Below are 19683 nucleotides of genomic sequence, written 5' to 3' on the forward strand. Positions count from 1 at the left end.
TTCACAATTCACACATGATATGTAACTTTTTCTTTTTCCACACACCTCTCTGTAATATTGTGTTTGATGCTTAGTTAACTTTACATATGTCAATATGCAGGTTTTGTTTGTTGTTGTATCGTTATTACTCTGGCTTTGACTGAACTAACCCCCCCCCCCCCCCCCCTTCATTAATTATTTATGTTCATAATTGTTTGTACTAGCTGTTTAATGACTATCCTCTGAGGTAGTTTTTTTGTTTGGGAGGGATTGACAAAGTAAATACAAGCCCTATCTGTACAAACTCAGCATTTGTCGTTGGAATAAAATAGGGCTTTTTTAAATATTTTGTCTTAAGAGCGTGAGCAATGATTATCTCGATGTTTTAGGAAGATATTCTGTGTTGTATGGAATTGATGTTTTTTGTCGGCCAAGCTTGCTCACTGAAAGCCAAGTGCAAAGTTAGCCCTCCCCTTTAATCGCCTTTTGCCCGAGCGCTGATCGCTTCAGAGGGAGGACAGCGAGGAGGAATGAGAGGTAGACAGGACTTTATACGGGAATAATGGCGGCGCCGCTCCGGCGGGACACCTTACCTGAGAACTGCTCCTATGGGGTGTGCGGGGACGGCAGGGTCTTTTTCATTGAGTGAGGATTTATGTTTACTATTGCATTAGAAAGAATTTCTTTCTCATACCGTTCGAGTGTTTTCCAGCCAATTGCATCGCTAACAGGTGGTTTGTTTTCCTGCCAGCGATGAGACGTGCACCACCACTTGGCTTCATCCCCGCACTGGTGAACCTGTCAATTCTGGACACATGATCCGGTCCGGTACGTGCATTCATGCTTTCATTTAGCTTTCTAGATTCCAGTGTTATTCAGTTGCACATGCATCCAGAAAAAAAAAATCAGAACGCTAAAAGTTTCGCAAACGTTTTATTTTTTTTCCCTGCCTCAGATCTACCCACAGGTTGGGAGGAAGGGTTTACGAAGGAAGGAGCGAGCTTCTTTATTGAGTAAGTGGATGTGTTTATTGTAATTATACGTTACTGCGATCCTGTAGTGCGCCAGGTGAATTACAGTTTAACGCAGGTCATGAGGGCCAAATATGGCTGTGCTTAGTCTCACCTCTGATCAGGTAAAAATTAATAATAAGAATTGTCCACGAGAGACAACAAAGGTGCTATACACAGTTTTTGTGTTTGTTTGTAGACAGACAGGTATTCAAGTAGGTATTCAAGTAGGCTTCAAAGTCTACAGATCAGAACAGGTGTGATGGGCTACACGCCCCTTTGCATTTTCAGTTGAAGTGTCATGTTGGCTGAGCTAACGTTACCAAAATATTGTGTAGAGCTGTAATCTTTTAAACACTGCCTTTGGCACACACAGTTCAAGTATTAGTAAGTAAAACACTCGTTTGCTGTATGATTCTACCTGTTTGTTTAGCGACAAAATGTATGAGTTACCAAACAAAAATAGGTTCTAAGAACGTTTTGCTAACGTTCCCGTTATAAAATTGTTATTTCTGAAAGTTCCATTAAGAATATTTTAAATTCTGGGTTATACAAATGTTTCCATTTGATCGTTTTGCAAGCGTTAACTTATGCCTTATGGAACGTTACTTTAGAATTTTCTCTGAAAACATTTCATAAAAAAACGTTTCATGAAAAATGTATAAATAATGTTTTTGTGCTAGTGTTTTGAGAACATTATTAAAAACCAGATCACTTCCGTTAACATTAGCCTACTGATAGATTAGTTGTTCATAACTTTAAAGAACCTTAAGCTTGCCAGAATATTCTAGTACATTCAAGTCATTTTAAAAAGATGGTATTTACTAGCTGAAGCACATGAATGTTACATTTTTTGATTGGTGTTTTTGATGTAAACTCCCCTTATTATTTTGTGGTTTTGTTTTTAGATATTTATCCTGTTGTACAGCACAATGGCCAACTGCTGTTGTTTTTATTGTGCTGTATAAATGATTTTGATTTCATTTGACATTAACGCCATCACAAAGTCGTAAATACTAGTGGGAAGCTCGGGATTTTCAGAGTTGGGAGCGTGTCAGTGAGAAAGGTGGTGGAATACCACAATATTTAAAGGTATTTACCACTGAATTTACGTTATCAGACTTTTTTATTTACAACAAAATAAGACAGTGGCTTCATAAATTAAAAACATTAAAAAGAAAAACACCCCTGTTGCTCATTCTTTGTTCTTCATTTTCTAGAAGTAGAGTGTGTTTTTTGTGTAGTTAATTAAGAGAAGATACACCGCCATCTTGTGTAACAGAGGCCAGCTAGTAGTTGCTGTGTGAGTAAAACCTCACTTCTCTGTCCTTAAGAGACACTCTAGTGACTGACACTAGAGGTTGCAGCCTTTAGCCTGCTTGTTAGAGCGTCCGGCTCTCATGCCGGCGGACCCGGGTTCGAGTCCTGCTTGGAGCGGGTGGTTCGAACAGGTGGGTTTACACTTGCATCGACAAAAGTGACTTGAACGCACGTAAACACGTTTTCCCAAATTCCCTTGTAAATGTGAACTTTCCAGGAGCACTTGAATGCACCACTAGCCAAGTTCTGGTTGCTAGGATTGTAGGTTTGGCTTTTGTGGCAATGTTTCACATGCAGGTATATGTTTGCTGGACCTCTGTACATTTGTGGATACACTAGAGTGGACACACAGACCTGGTGCAGCCATTTTGGCACTCAAGGAGCGATTGGGGGTTAGGTGTCTTGCTCAAGGCCACCTCAGTAACCTCCTGCTGGTATTGAGAATTGAACTTGCCACCTTTGGGTTACCACTCAGTCCTCACAAAAGTCCAGATATTGTGGATCCCTATTGAAATAACTGTTTTTTTTTGGCAGTCTTGTTCTGCTCCATGATGTTCGTGCTGGTAGAGGATCTGTGTGAGGTGTGTTTAATCTCCTATCTGGCTTTTAGTGCTCTACATTTGAGTCTCAATCTCTTCTAGGGATTTCTCATATCTCATATCTTTTGGCTCAGGGCCTAATAATTCATAGAAGAATAGATAATGATCAAATGAGAGCTGAATCTTGAGTATGAAAGAGCAAAAGAGCAGTCAGCCTGCAGAACTGTATTTGCTGACAAATTCAAAATGCATCACATGACATCACCTGCCAGTAGGTTTGAGGTTCTTGCGTGGGTGGAGTCTGTTTGTTTGAAGATAAACAGGATGCAATAGTGACTTTCTACTGTAGACTGACCCTGTACAGTTACAGTATGACTTGTAGTGTGACTATGATAGATGTGGATTGTAATTGATCGGTTGATATAATTATTTTAAAAACATTTGGTGTGATTAAAAAAATGTGTTTCTGTACAATAGTATAAACCCGAGTCATATCTCGAGTCACATCAAAAATCTCTCATTTCTGTCAATGGGGGGGAGGGGGAGATGTGAGGAGGATGTTTCAGCCGGGACTTTTTACTGCGCCGAGTCGAAGTACTCTCAGAAGTGCTATTCCGCAATACATTATAGTTCTCTTTTTTAATCCGCTTAGAAAAGCGCCATTTTTTATTTTATGTCACCATACTTGATCGTTCAACTATTCGTGTAACTGTATTTAAATAGGGGAAACGTGGAGGTGTTTGGTTGCTTCTAACTTGGTCTCTTTTTGGTACCATAGTGAATTAACTGGGCTTAGTGGGCTAAGCTAAATGCTATCACATCGTCACCGCGCATCAGAGAGATTAAGAGCAAGCACTGAGACGAGAGAGGTATGTGTCAACTCGTTTTAGTTTAGGGAATAACATAGTTTAATATGAAAAATTGGTGAAGAATCCCTTTAACATTTCTCTTGCTCGCTAAAGATTGTTTTTCAACATTTGAGAGTTGCGTTTAGAATTGTGTGTGTGTGGTGACAAGTGTTTCTTTACAAAGTGAAGAATCGCCAACTACTGGCCTTGCATGCATAATACAATGTTTTTAGTTGTTTTCATTGATCCTTGTGAACTGGGATCATTTCGACAATGTTGCTTCTGTACGAGGAAAAGCGTTTCCGTTTCGAGTACATCGTTGTCGACATATATTGTTATTAAGGATACGTTCTGCTTCCTTAGGCCGTGTGTCCACCAAAGCGTGTTTATTCAGCTGAAAACGTTAGGCGCTCTGCTGAAAACGCCTCACTGTGAGCGCTCGAGAGCGTTTTGGCAGGCAGTGTTTTTTTTTCTTCAGTTGAGATTCTTTGCTTGTTTTGATACGGAAAATATGCGTAAGTGTTACTAATTTCACAGGCAGTTTGTTTCTGTATTGATTCTATTTAAAATTGCAGATACAATGTAAAGTATTTGCTCTGGCTCTTATTTTGAATAATTTTGTTCTGTTATTATTGCTTGTTGTTGTTGACACGCAGAATGTGGCGGTTGGTCAGTGTTGTATTTGTCCCGCCCCTCCTCCACTGTGATTGGATGGCTGTACATATGTTCATATTATATTTTGATGTAGTCTATATTACAGACTTGCACTGCACATGTTGCACTTGACTGCATTTCAATTTTTGGAAGAGATTCCTATCATATTTCAAGCAATTCAAAGACATCATAGCAGACAGTGCGCATCTGAAGTGTCTCATCTGAAGGAAAAATCCATTATTTATCGGCCAAATTTTCTAATCAGGCTGATAAATGATAACATTAAAAATGAACATATACTGTATCGGCTGATACCAATATGGTGGCCGATATATTGTGCAACCGTAGTTGTTATCCACTGTCGTATTTCTGGATCCTGATTTCTTGAGTTCGTATATTCTTGCAGAAACGTTGAAGTATGTTCTGTCAAGTGTCTTGCAGTATATTATTATCTCTTAGGTATCAGACGTACAGCAATTTGCGATGACGGGGACCGGAAGATATTCGCTTACAGTGGAAGTTCACATGTCTGGCGATCTGGAAAAGTGCCCAGATATTACACTGTTTAAAATACTGCACTAAAACTAAACTTTATATATTGCAATCCACATGTATCTTAGTTTCATCAGGCTTTGTGTTCTCTAATCACACTACAAGTCATAGTTGATGAACCTTAAACGTTTATTTACTGAACGGACTTGAGCAGAATAATGACACTATTGTCTTTTTAGAGCTGCCTTACAGCAGAATTTGAATTTGTCTCATATTTGATGAAGTTTGCATCACTGTTTAAGTTACTCTGAAGCTGCTTTAAACAGTCTGTAGTGTACTGGATCAAGCTAAAGTTATGCAGCCCACCAATAACATTTGGCCATCCAGCAGTAGGAGCGTCCTATCATAAATCCCGTGCAATAAAGAGGAAATGAACTTGTGATCCTGTGGATCAGGTAAATATTTAACTTTATTAATGTTGCTGAAAGTGAGCTGAATTCTCTGTGAGGGAATGTTGTCTTTACTCAGGATTTGACGTATAGATTTAACATGTATTATCATGTGACGGACGATCCACCTACCTTCCGATTATTATTGTCCTGGCCTTTCCATTCCCTGCTCTAGGGAAGGAGAAGCTGAAGAATGATGACCAGTAATCTTTTTGGAGGGAGATATGATGGAGGATCTACTGTAGGAGTGTGTGGCTGAGAGATGGGCTGTGAAAAAATGCTGACAGCACTTGATAAAGCTCATCTGACACATATTGTGCTTTGTCACTGCTGCTATAAATCCAGTGTTGTTGCTCTCCTTTGGGAAACCAGTTTCCCCAGAAGCAAGACTGCATGACATACAGGAATATACAGTAGGCCACATCCTAAACTAAATAAACTTTGATATATATAAGCATGACTTTTGTGCCTTACTGTAGTTAATAACTTTATAGAGCACGTCCTGCAGTTTAGCAACAGTAGACTGTATTTTATGATAATCGCTGATCTAGCTAATATGAACTTTATATTGGAATATTGGCCTATAGGGAGGAACGAAAGCCACCGCTGTGAAGAAAAGAAATTGACTAAAATCATCGTTGCTGTTGTTGCAGTGTCGTTGTGAGATGTTGCAAATGGATTGTCCTTTTCTGACACCTGGTAGATACATAACTGGGTAATAACTATGTAATAATAACCCTGAACCCACCTCTAAACCTAACCTTAAAGGGATAGTTCACTCAAAAATGAAAATTATCCCATGATTTACTCACCCTCAAGCCATCCTCTTCTTTCGGGGATATATATATATATATATATATATATATATATATATATATATATATATATATATATATATATATATATATATATAAATCTGCTCTTCCAAGCATTATAATGGCAGTGAATGGGAATCCAAACAGCTCCAGGGGGTTAATAAAGGCCCACTGGAGCAAAGCGATGGGGTTTTATATGAAAAATATCCATATTTAAAACTTTATAAACTAAAACTAGCTTCCAGCAGACGGCCTACGCAAGTTGATTTGCGTACGAGTAGGGATGGGACGGTATGAAAATTATAGTGGCCAAAATTATAACAATTATCAATATTATCATGGGTTTTTTTTCAAATGAGATGAAAGTGTGATATACACACACTGAAAACATTTCAACAAGTTTTATATTTAAAAATAAACAAATAAAACGAGCAGCTCTACGTACTTTTTATAGCAAGATTATATTCTGTGGCATTTCCTTTCTTATAATGATGACCGTCGTCAATAGCAACGCATTATAACAGCGCATGTATCACAGACGGCTCTCTCGGTTTATTCAAATGCACTTGCCGTCTTGCGTCTCCATTTTTGATTGTAGTGAAAATTATATTAGAGTGCTTTACTACTATAATATTATTGTGATTTGTCTGGATGATTGTTTTGTACGCTGTACAAAAATGATTTATAAACCAGTAAGATTTCAATTTAATATGCCCCCGTAATTATTTACGTGGTGTAATAAATGTACAATGAATATTCATTGTAATCCTTAAATGTCACCCTTAATAGTCTTGTCTGAACTCGTTTTTAGGCAAGTTTACTGTAAGTACTGGGCTTTAGGGTACAAAATCAGGTTTGGATTCATTGATGTATTGAAAGTTGAAAAGAACAGCATTTTTCTTTCTAACTTTATGAATGTCTTCACTGTCACGTTTGATCGTTTAATTGCATCCTTCCTGAATAAAAATAAAAATGTATTTAAAAAAAATCTGACACCAAACTTTTTACTGGTAGTGTACTTTCACTCCCTGAACCCTATATAATACATGATAGAACTGTCCTTATTGAAAATGAGTTTAAACCACATTGCTGCTACATGAACCTTCGCTGTGATGCGGTTTACTTTGCATTATGCTGAATTTTTTTATGGCCCACTTGGTGTTGGTTTACGCTGATCCATTTTATTAGCAAGGTAATGTTATGTCAAACAAGATAGGCCTGCTTTGTCTGATGATTATCTGCACTCTTTTCTTCTCTCCATGCAAAAAATGATTAGGATTGGCCCGTATTGTTTCCTCATCAGGCGAAATGTAATAAAGCAAAAAGTGATTAAAGCTCATTTTCTTGAATCACGTAGAATTTTCACTTGTTGCATATACAGAATATTATTACTGATTAGCTCTTTAACATTTTGTCCAAAAACTACATCTCATGACCAACCAAAAAATTATTTTGGGGTTGGTAAATCTGAAATTGAGAATATCTTTGCATTAGTGTACTAAAGGAACTATTGTATTCTAGGTTAAGTAAATGCTTGATGCTTTGAATCTTGCTAAGATATTGTGTACACATCTTGTTCAGTGTGCAGTGCACCTCGTGTTGTTTGATCTGAGGATGAAGCAGACTGTAGTTACCCTAACAGGCAGCAGGGGGTGGATATGAGAGTCCCACTTTACCCATGACTTTAAACAGAACACTGTACGCTGAGTCACATTTTTGGTTTTCAACAGGCCTTGATAATGATAAGGTCATGATATCACAGCTAATTTTAGTTCCACAAATGTAGAAGCATATCCAGTGAATACAGGTACATGCTTATCACAAATACTTGGTTTATCTTATCAATTTGTTATGATCTGTTTGTGGTTGATTTCAAGTTCCATAGCAACTAAATGATTAATCATGCACAGCTCAGACCCTAAGGATGAGAAACTAGGATGTTTTTTTTTGCGGCCTAAAGGGTGCGTGAGCCAAGCAGCTCAGTGCGCTTCATATTAATGAATCTCTTTATGATAAAAATGAGTGAGCTTTCCTGAGCTATTACATATTAATGTGCCCTCCAGGCTGTGAGAGTGGGAGAAATCCACTGAGCACAATGTCTTTGTAACTTTATTCTCAGATCTTGTCTTTACTCTTATACTTGACTTACATTGCCATCATCTAGGGAGTGTGAGTGTTTCTTTGTTTTGTTTTTTATTATACTTACATCGTTTGAGTTTATGTCTATGTGAATATAGGGTTTTTTGACATGAAGTTATGTGACCTTCACAAAGAGAATTTGGAGTCTGCAAGCACTGAAATGTGGATATTGGGAGACAATAAGTATGAGGAACATACTGTATTTAGTGTTTTTGCAGAAAATAGGCAATTCAATTGCTGTTTATTTCTAAAAAGTCTTTCAAAAACCAAATTACAGCTTTTGTTCTATTACTCTAATAACTGAGGCTTTGACAACTCATACAGCTATAACAAAAATACTGAAGATGAATACAATAAATACACGTTCTTTGGCAAATAAACGCCTTTTCTCAGTGTGCAGGCCTTTTCTGATTCACAGGCTATCTAAATAAATTATATTTTTATTTAGCAAGGATGCATTAAATTGATCAAAATTGTCACTAAAAACTTTTAGAATATAATGTTACCTATCATTTGTATTTCAAATGATACTTTTTTTATATTCACCAAAGAAAAAAAAAATCTGTTTTTCGAAAAGAGAATATTACATAGCACAGCTATTTTTTTAGCATTGATGATAATAAGAAATGTTTCTTCATCATAATAGAATGATTTCTGAAGGATCATGTGACACTAAAGACTGGAGTAACGGTGCTGAAAATTTAGCTTTGACCACAGAAATAATTGTTTTGATATATTTAAATATAAAACGGTTATTTAAAATTGTATTAATATTCACATTATATTATATAAATAAATAAATGCAGCCTTGGTGAGCATAAAAAACTTCTTTAAAAAATACATTTAAAGTCTTAGCGACTCTAAAACATTTAGTATCTTATCTTTCAACTCACAAACTAGCAAAAGTCTGCCTGCTTTCTACCATCTTTTAATATAAGATTGTTAGATGCACATATTTTAAGAATATATATTAAATTAATTCTGCATCAAAACTTTACTCTTCATTCAAACATACTAATTTACATATTGATCATGTTCATGCATACATATAGATGTTCATTACAGATTTGAAAGTAGATATATGGTTAAAATTAATTTGGCATAAAAACTACTAGACAGCAGATAACAATGCTGGACATCCAAACAATCACTTTCACACCACAAAATGACTGATAATTGCAGAGAAAGCCTTTTCTCGCGAAGAGAAAGAGCTCTGAGCTGAATATCTATCATCGCTCTAGCTTGTTTGTGATTGAAGATACTGTCAGAATTGCCCCCAGACTATCTGATTGCATTGTCTTTTTTTGCTGCTATCATAGCTATGCAAGACAAGTCAATTAAAATGAGCTACAGTACAGAGAGAAAGAGACGGTCTGATTAGAAGATTTTTTTTTCATCTGTTCCACCTTGTCCCATATCTGATGCTGGTAGAGGGCACTCCACCTACATCTCTCAGGTCACCTTCTCCAGATGATCAGGCTCGGCGACTGCACCGCAGGATGCCCTCTTTTACCACAGGAGAGGATTTCTGAGTCGAAAACCCTCAATCCTCAAAATGCTCTCTTTTAGCAGTGCATTATGACATACGGTAAGAAAAAAGTTAAAAAAAAATAATACTAAAAATTATAATGATTTAATTAATAACAATAATACTATTATTATCAGCCAAAAATTTCACTGCACCGCAGGATGAAAATAAAATAGGCCTAGTTATTGTTTTCGTTATGACACAAAACCTTATCAATTTTAAATATTAATAAATGAGTAAAACTGTCAGTAATAAAAAAGAACAAATAATTCATTTACGAACAATAGCACAAATAAACACAATTCTTTATAATAATCAATTGTAAAATAACACTGCTTAGTTTATATGTATAAACTGTATAAATTAAATATAGATGAATCCTTATTAAAGTTACAAAAGTTATTTAGACATGACCAGGGGGTGTTTTCTTTCTCTCTTGTTTGTTTAACATTTAAAACAGAGCAGCAGGTTTATTAGGCTGCTGTCACTTTAAGAGCGGCATGGATCCAATTACATGCGTTTTATTTCTTAAAGGGGCAGTGTGTAATATTTATGAGGATATTTTGACAAAAAAGCCATATAATATACCTTACTATGTTTTCAGTGGTGTTTTTTAACCTTAAAATTAACTATTTCTATCTATATACACCGTGGGTTCCCTTACAGTGAAGTCGCCATTTTGCGGCGTCATGTTTTTACGGTAGCTCTAAACGGACAAACGTTTCTACAGAGTGCTAGTCACTCTCTGCTGTCTCAGACAACGAAGACATCTTTGTCCTGTGTCGGCCACCGTAGCTTCTCTATGTGCTTTGAAAAGGAGGGGTGAGTGATGGGTGATTGTGATTCGCAACCTCACCACTAGATGCCGCTGAGATTTGCACACTGTACCTTTAACTATTTACATTCACTTAAAGGGTTAGTTCACCCAAAAATCCGATGGCTCAGACAGGCCTCCATTGACACCAATGTCATTTCAAGACCCATAAAAGGCACTAAAGATGCCATTACAAAGAATAGTTTTTGTGCACAAAAAAACTAAATAACGACTTCTATGATGGGCCGATTTCAAAACAATGTTTTGAACGGATATGAATCAGCGTATTGATTCATGATTCGGATCGCCATTGTCATGTTATTTCAGCAGTTTAACACGCGATCCGAATAATGAATCAATACGCTGATTCATAACCGTTCAAAACATTGTTTTGAAATCGGCCCATCACTATAGAAGTCGTTATTTAGTTTTTTTGCGCACAAAAACAATTCTCATCGCCTCTTAAAATGATTGTAAAATCACTGTAGAGAGATGGGCTTTGTAACGACGGCTTTGGATGTGTGCTGCACACAAAAATTTGCACAAAGTGAGTATTGAATTTGAGTTTCTCGTTTGTGTATTGTCTTCTTGCACTTAGGGCTTAAACAAGTGCAAATCATAAACTTTCATGACGATGCAGCACTAGCCCAGTCGGGCCCTACAGTTCCATCAACTGTCCCAAGCGTTGTTTACAGGCAGTCCTTATTGTCGAGCCCTGGAATTGTTAGGCACGTGTTTTATATGGTTTGTAATGTCAGTGTTACTGCTTATGGAACCGTGTTCTCTGTCATGTCTGCTTGTGATGGATATCATTGGCTGTAGGCTGTATGTTGGGTTCTGCAGGACAGAACACTAGCTGGGGGTGTCGGGACAAAGGAGAAATTGAGAGGCAGATGAGGCTAGCTAAAGGCATGCTTTGTGAAAACCGGAGGCGTTAGCTCCATGAACCCCTAGCGCCCTCACTGCAAACATTACCATTGGCATCTTAGTGCAGCATCAGATCGTGTGTCCTGCCTTGGCAGACTTGGACAGGCAGAGACAGGAGACAGAACGACAGAGACGAGGTCGGAGATGGGGAACTGCTGTGGTCGTGAAGGGGGCTCGGGTCATGAGACGGTGCTGGTCAGACACAAATTTGCATGGCCAAAGACGGACGGGGCCATCTTCGGAGTAGACAGGTACATATCTTTGACACAGTTCTGATCTGTTTAGAGGATGTGGTGCAGTTTGGCATCCCTGTATATCATTTAAAGATACAGTATCTCATTCTGTGTATAAGGCACACAAGTTATTTTATCAATCAGCGTTGTTTTTGGAGTGTTTACTAGTGTGATAGTGAAGTGAACTGGTTGCTGTACTGCAGACTGCTGATTCTGTACAGTTATTATGTATTTATTTATGAGGCTAACGGGATTGAAAACAGCTTTTCAATAAAAACTTTACAAAACTAAAACAGTACATACTCCCCTCATAAACAATTGAGGCCAGAGTTGTGCTCAAGCAGCTCTTCCATAACTTTGTTCATCATCTCAAAAAAACATGATCCGTCCATCAATCCTCTAGTGACGGCTGCCTTATATACACACATTTTCCTGCTTGATGATTGGAGCATACCATATCATTTTATAAAATTAACTTACTTCACCCTTTATAAATAAATACACCAGATTAATTAAAATAAATCAATAAAAAGGAGAGATAAAACAAATCACTGCAAACAAATACACACCACTGAAACTAATACACATCACTGCAAACAAATACACATCCCTGCAAACAAATACACACCACTGAAAACAAATACACATCCCTGCAACCAAATACACATCCCTGCAAACAAATACACACCACTGAAAACAAATACACACCACTGAAAACAAATACACATCACTGAAAACAAATAGACACCACCGCAAACAAATACACATCACTGCAAACAAATACACATCACTGAAACAGATACACATCACTGCAAACAAATACACACCACTGAAACTAATACACATCACTGCAAACAAATACACATCACTGAAACAAATACGCACCACTGAAACAAATACACACCACTGCAAACAAGTACACATCACTGAAACAAATACACACCACTGCAAACAAATACACACCACTGAAACAAATACGCACCACTGAAACAAATACACACCACTGCAAACAAGTACACACCACTGAAAACAAATACACACCACTGAAACAAATACGCACCACTGAAACAAATACACACCACTGCAAACAAGTACACACCACTGAAAACAAATACACACCACTGAAAACAAATAAACACCACTGCAAACAAATACACATCACTGCAAACAAATACACATCACTGCAAACAAATACACATCACTGCAAACAAATACACACCACGTAAACAAATACACATCACTGCAAACTAATACACACCACTGTAAACAAATACACATCACTGCAAACAAATACACACCACTGAAAACAAATACACACCACTGAAACAAATACACATCACTGTAAACAAATACACACCACGTAAACAAATACACATCACTGCAAACTAATACACACCACTGAAAACAAATACACACCACTGAAACAAATACACATCACTGCAAACAAATACACATCACTGCAAACAAATACACACCACGTAAACAAATAGACTCCACCGCAAACAAATACACATCACTGCAAACAAATACACACCACTGCAAACAAATACACACCACGTAAACAAATACACATCACTGCAAACAAATACACACCACTGAAACTAATACACATCACTGCAAACAAATACACATCACTGCAAACAAATACACATCACTGCAACCAAATACACGCCATTGCAAACAAATACACATCACTGCAAACAAATACACACCACTGCAAACAAATACACATCACTGAAACAAATACTCATCACTGCAAACAAATACACACCACTGAAACAAATACACACCACTGAAACAAATACACACCATTGCAAACAAATACACACCACTGAAACAAATACACATCACTGCAAACAAATACACATCACTGCAAACGAAATACACATCACTGCAAACAAATACACATCACTGAAACAAATACACACCACTGCAAACAAATACACACCACTGCAAACAAATACACATCACTGCAAACGAAATACACACCACTGCAAACAAATACACATCACTGCAAACGAAAAAACACCACTGCAAACAAATACACATCACTGCAAACAAATACACACTACTGAAACAAATACACAAATACACACTACTGAAACAAATACACATCACTGCAAACAAATACACATCACTGAAACAAATACACATCACTGAAACAAATAAACACCACTGAAACAAATACACATCACTGCCAACAAATACACATCACTGCAAACAAATAAACACTACTGAAACAAATACACAAATACACACTACTGAAACAAATACACACCACTGAAACAAATACACACCACTGAAACAAATACACACCACTGCAAACAAATGCACATCACTGCAAACAAATACACACCACTGAAAACAAATACACACCACTGAAAACAAATACACATCACTGAAACAAATACACACCACTGAAACAAATACACATCACTGAAACAAATACACACTACTGAAACAAATACACATCACTGCAAACAAATACACATCACTGAAACAAATACACATCACTGAAACAAATACACACCACTGAAACAAATACACATCACTGAAACAAATACACACCACTGCAAACAAATACACACCACTGAAACAAATACACATCACTGAAACAAATACACATCACTGCAAACAAATACACATCACTGCAAACAAATACACACCACTGAAAACAAATACACACCACTGAAAACAAATACACACCACTGAAAACAAATACACATCACTGAAACAAATACACACCACTGAAACAAATACACACCACTGAAACAAATACACATCACTGCAAACAAATACACACCACTGAAACAAATACACATCACTGCCAACAAATACACGTCACTGCAAAAAAAACATATTTTTTATTAGGAAGCCTCCTAATAATCCCCATATAATGATTGGCTTAATCACTCTGTCTCCTCTCCACCATGCAGCTGGTGTGTGGTGGGCGTTCTGGCGTAATATGTACGCCGTCGCATCATCCAGGTGGTGCTGCACATTGGTGGTGGTTGAGGAGATAGCCTAGAAAAGCGCTATATAAATGTAACATTATTATTGTTATTATTATTATATTGTTTATATTTTAGTCATAGTTTTATAACTTTGATTATTAAAACTTTAAAGAATATTTCATTCTAATTATAAGATAATAGGCAAGTTCACACCATAGTTATAACGATAACAGAGGAACAACAAAATTATAATCAAAAAAAGTTTTAAAACAATTTTTTTTCTCTCCAAATGATGAATAATAAAAGAATGAACAGCTAATCAAGGGGTTTTATTTTGGTATAAACTTGGTGCCTAAGTACCATTTCTTTAGACAATCTAGTACTAATGAGGGTTTCTCTAAGATGTATGCATTATATTATACCAGTTAACTACAGTCGAATGAAACTGCAACAGTTGCAGGAATGTAAACAAATTCATTTGCAATTCGTCTTTGAATTACCAAAGATCTTGGTCATTTTTATACCCTGTTTGCAAATCTCTTAGCCTTATCTAATGCATCCTATGCAGCATGAATGCTGTAAAAAGTCTGCCCTTCTTGTTTACTGATCATCTTCAAGCTCTGGTTTTCAGCTGAAATATTTCTTTAAGTCTTTAATGAGGACAGAAAGAGACCGGCTTCTGTTTGATGTTTGCGCTAATGCGACGCCTCACATGATTCCAGCGAGAAGTCGTCATGTTTAGGTGCAGTTGTTTTGGATTTTCTTCACATTTGCTTTGATAAAGCAGGGACACTGCACATTGATATTGTCGTGGGATGTGTCATCTGTGCATAGGGAGGTTTTGTATAAAGACCAAGCTATTGGAAGAATATCCAGCCTAAAATGGTCTCTGTTCTTTCTGTGTCTTCAATTATTCATAATGATTGCTGTTTGAAGTCTCTTTGATAGCACCAGGCTGTTTCATTGTTTCTGAATCATTAAATCCCGCCTTAGTGGCACTGTTGTACTGATCTGTATAATAAGGCAAATTATTAAAACTACTGCTAAATGCTAGATTTAAAACCTCACATTATCAGAAAAAAAAATCAGGTTTAAGGTATCCATATTTTTTATTTATGCGTTACATTTTCTATTAGTGGTAATTTCAAGAACAGGGTCACATGACAAGCAAGTGAATTTACTTCAAAATTACCGTTCTGGTCTGTCTAGTAAAAAATAATAATTTTACATGTAGACTGATTTTGTTCATGCGCCTCAAGGTCTATTCAAGGTAGGTTTCTGTGATTTTTGCCTAGTTGATATTTACATGGATGGAACAACATTCACATCTGAAAATATAGTCCCAACCCTATCCCACCTCTAAACCTAATCTTACCCATAAATTCTCCCTTAAAGCAGAGGGAAATGATAGGTGAAAAACACTGATTTAGAAGCACTAACCCTGGTTGTAAGCTTAAACTTGACATAAACTGTAAACTTGTCCCTCAAATCTGATTGGAATGTTGTTTCAGGATCAGCATCTTTGTGGAACATGTACTTGGTGAAATCATGTTCAAGGCAGTTGTACGAGATGTTGTAAATCAGGGATGTCCAATATTGCTCCTGGAGGGCAACACCATCCTGCAGAGATTAGCTCCAACCCCAAATAAACACACCTGAACCAGCTAATCCAAGTCTTACTACAGAGGGTATGTCCACTGAGTGGCAAAAAGACTGAGGCAGCATTGGTTTTCAGCATGAATGCCTTAAAAAAAAGAAAATTTGGGGGGGAAAGAGCTTTGAGATTGACTGTTCAAATCGATTTGGCGAGAAATCTGAGGTGTATTTTTATAGACTGCTGAAAGATACAGAAGGAAAAGCAACCTGATCGCAGAAATTCACAGAAACAACTGGACTCCAGGCAGCAAAAAAAAAAACGATACAAGTTTTAGGGCAGGACACTATGACGATATATACACAGATGAGGCATAACATTATGACCACTGAGGTGAAGTGAATAACACTGATTATCTTTTTATCAAAGCAGCTGTTAGTGGGTGGGACATATTAGGAGCGATTTTGCATTTTGTCCTCAAGATGTGTTAGAAGCATGAAAAATGGTCAATTGTAAGGATTTGAGCGAGTTTGACAAGGACTTACAGGACTTAAATGCTCTGCTGCCAGAAACCACACTTTATATTTTATATATTTTAATATTAATGTTATGCCTGATCGGTGTATACAATTTATGTAAGCGACCACACAGATTTAGACTTGACTTGATAAGTAACACTTATATTGAGCCAACCAAATTTAAACTGAAAATCATTTGTTTTACATCGAGTTTTAAATCCAGTCATGCAGCAGCTCTTTTGACAGACACTCAGTCCGGCTGAAGGGGGATGTGCCGGCAGGAAAGTGACGTCAGTGCATGCCATCTATTCTAGAAACTTCTAGGCAGGTGTTGAGGCAAGTTTGAGTTAAACTCTGGAGGGCAGTGACCCTGCAGGACCGTGTTTGGACAGCAATGTAGTAAAGTGCTATAATGTGCATTATTGTTATATGAAATTCTAGCAGTTTCCACCATAGAAAAAGCACTTTGAAACCCTATAAGGTAAATTAAAGAAAAAATCACTATAGTCACTTCCAATAAATTGTTGAAAGGTTGTCTACTCATAACTTTTGTAATTAGCAATTACCATTATATGACTAATTCATGTATGATATATTTATTTGTACAGTACTGTTTACATCCCAAAGTGTCTATGCCTATTTTAACAGGACTGAGAAGGAATCAGATGCCTTCTCAAAGTGTGGCCTCAAGACATTTGGCCTGTTTATATAACATAAAAAAATCTTCCCCACAGACACCTTCCACAGTGAGCGATTATCCCAATTTCAGCTGTTCAGTGAAGTCCAAAGCCTGTGAAATGAAGATTTTCCCGGTCTGTGAAAACTTTGATTTAGTGCATCCATATTTCGTTTAAAGTTGAACCTTTGATGTTGCAATGTCTTTTATTAACTAGGTCAGTGACTGTTTGTTTAAGGAGGTAATGGAGGTTAATAGAGCTTTAATGAAAGATGATGGTCGACTGGTTCATGGCACATTTTTATAGCTGTTATGAAAAAAGCACACACACACATTGACAGATTTTGGATTCTGCCACATGCATCATAGCATACATAAGCATCACGAGGTTCTTTCAGAAAAGTAGCCTACCTAGTATTTGCCTTTTATTTGATTCTGTAACAAGAGTCTCGTGATATTCTTTACATTACCCGTATTGACAGGGAAGCAGAAGATTTACATTGGGAGATCAATTTAGTCATTGATTATGATGTTGAATATCAATGTCTGTTACTTGTTTTAATACAGTTTTCAAGACTTATTTAATTGAATCACATTTCATCTCAGCTGCAGTAAGCTTTCAATTGATTCCAGATTTCTACTGCTATTACTGTCTAATATTTCTCTGTCTTGTACCGTTCATGAGCATTACTGTTTTTGGAATAGTGTGGTTAAGCCCTGTAGGCTATCTTGTAGTACAATGTTTAAAAATAGTAAGGTCTGTGAGTCTGCTGAGATCTGGAATAAAATATCTGGTTCATAAATGCTCTTGAGACGGCAGTAGTAAAGATACACCATACTTTTTTGACTGAAGTATATGTTTAGATGCTGTGTTGAATTTGCATTGTGTAAATGCCACTATACTACAGTTCAAAAGTTTGGGCTCCGTTAAATTAAAGTTTTAAGAAATCAATACTTTTATTCGGCAATGACCCATTCAGTTAAAGGGGTGGTTGATTATGATTTCACTTTTTTAACTTTAGTTAGTGTGTAATGTTGCTGTTTGGACATTCAATGCTATGACGCTCACAGCTCAATGCAAAGGGAGATATTTTCTTTTAAAGAAATCACTTTTCAAGGACTACAACAAACAGCTGGTAGAATGACTACAATGAGCTTATTCACAGCAGGTTAATGACATCACTAACCCTAAAATTGACATAAACCCTGACCCCAAGAACACAACAAAGGGGGTGAGATTATCATGACAGAATATAATCAATGACTTAAAGATAGTAACTTCACATCAGCTTCATTAAATTCATCAACTAACCATTCAGAAACGTCCTGTCTAATTCTATATCTTGTCACTTCTTCTCAAGTCTCTTCATCATGCATGACTCCAGTTTGAACATAAAAGGCTGAACAGTTTCATTGCTTGTCAGCATGAGGTAATCAGAGCTGCTAACTGGAGATATTGAAGCTCCGCCTCGTGAGCAGCAGCTCATTTGCATTTAAAGGAACACACAAAAACAGCATGTTTTTGCTCAACCTCAAAAAGTGACAATTTTAACATGCACTGAAAATTGATCTGTGGGGTATTTAACTAAACCTTTACATACATTATTTTATTTTAACTTATTTTGCATCTTGTTAAAAGGGGCAATTAACCGTCCCTTTAACCAAAAGTTAGTTGTTGTTTTTTTTGCAACTATGTTAAAGTTTTTACTATTTCAAATAAATGCTGTTCTTTTGGACTTTATATTCATCAAAGAATACTGAAAAAAATGTATCAGTTTCCCCAAAAACAGTTACAGTTTACAACATTGATAATAATAAGAAATGTTTCTTGAGCAGCAAATCATCAAATTAGAATGATTTCTGAAGGATCATGTGACACTGAAGACTGGAATAATGATACTGAATATTCAGCTGAATATATATATATATATATATATATATATATATATATATATATATATATATATATATATATATATATATATATATATATATATATATATATATATTTTTTTTTTTTTTTATTATTTTTTTTTTTTTAATTTATATATTTTTAATATATATATATATATTTTTTTATGTATCGATTTTAGCTTTTTGACTAGTATTTACATCTCCTCATTCTTTAAATTTCTCACACCCAGGTCTAAACGGGTCTTACATCCCAAAATGTTTGAACGGTAGTGCACTCTTT

At 36.4% G+C, this 19683-nt stretch overlaps 1 protein-coding gene across 10 annotated transcripts in view; it reads left to right on the forward strand.

The window, feature by feature from the left end:
• The first annotated feature begins 488 nt into the window (after positions 1-488).
• plekha7a (pleckstrin homology domain containing, family A member 7a) overlaps positions 489-19683 on the forward strand; it is a 119725-nt gene continuing 100530 nt past the window's right edge. For all 10 annotated transcript variants that reach the window (XR_010898400.1, XR_010898401.1, XM_067419005.1 and 7 more), the window contains exons 1-3: positions 489-624; positions 731-807; positions 935-992. Coding sequence is in view for 8 of the 10 variants with exons in the window: in XM_067419005.1 (XP_067275106.1) it covers positions 542-624; positions 731-807; positions 935-992 (218 nt within the window). In the remaining 2 variants the exon portion in view is untranslated. The remainder of the gene's footprint in view (positions 625-730; positions 808-934; positions 993-19683) is intronic.

The sequence above is a fragment of the Pseudorasbora parva genome, chromosome 16, assembly GCF_024679245.1.
Source record: "Pseudorasbora parva isolate DD20220531a chromosome 16, ASM2467924v1, whole genome shotgun sequence".
Lineage (NCBI taxonomy): Eukaryota > Metazoa > Chordata > Actinopteri > Cypriniformes > Gobionidae > Pseudorasbora > Pseudorasbora parva.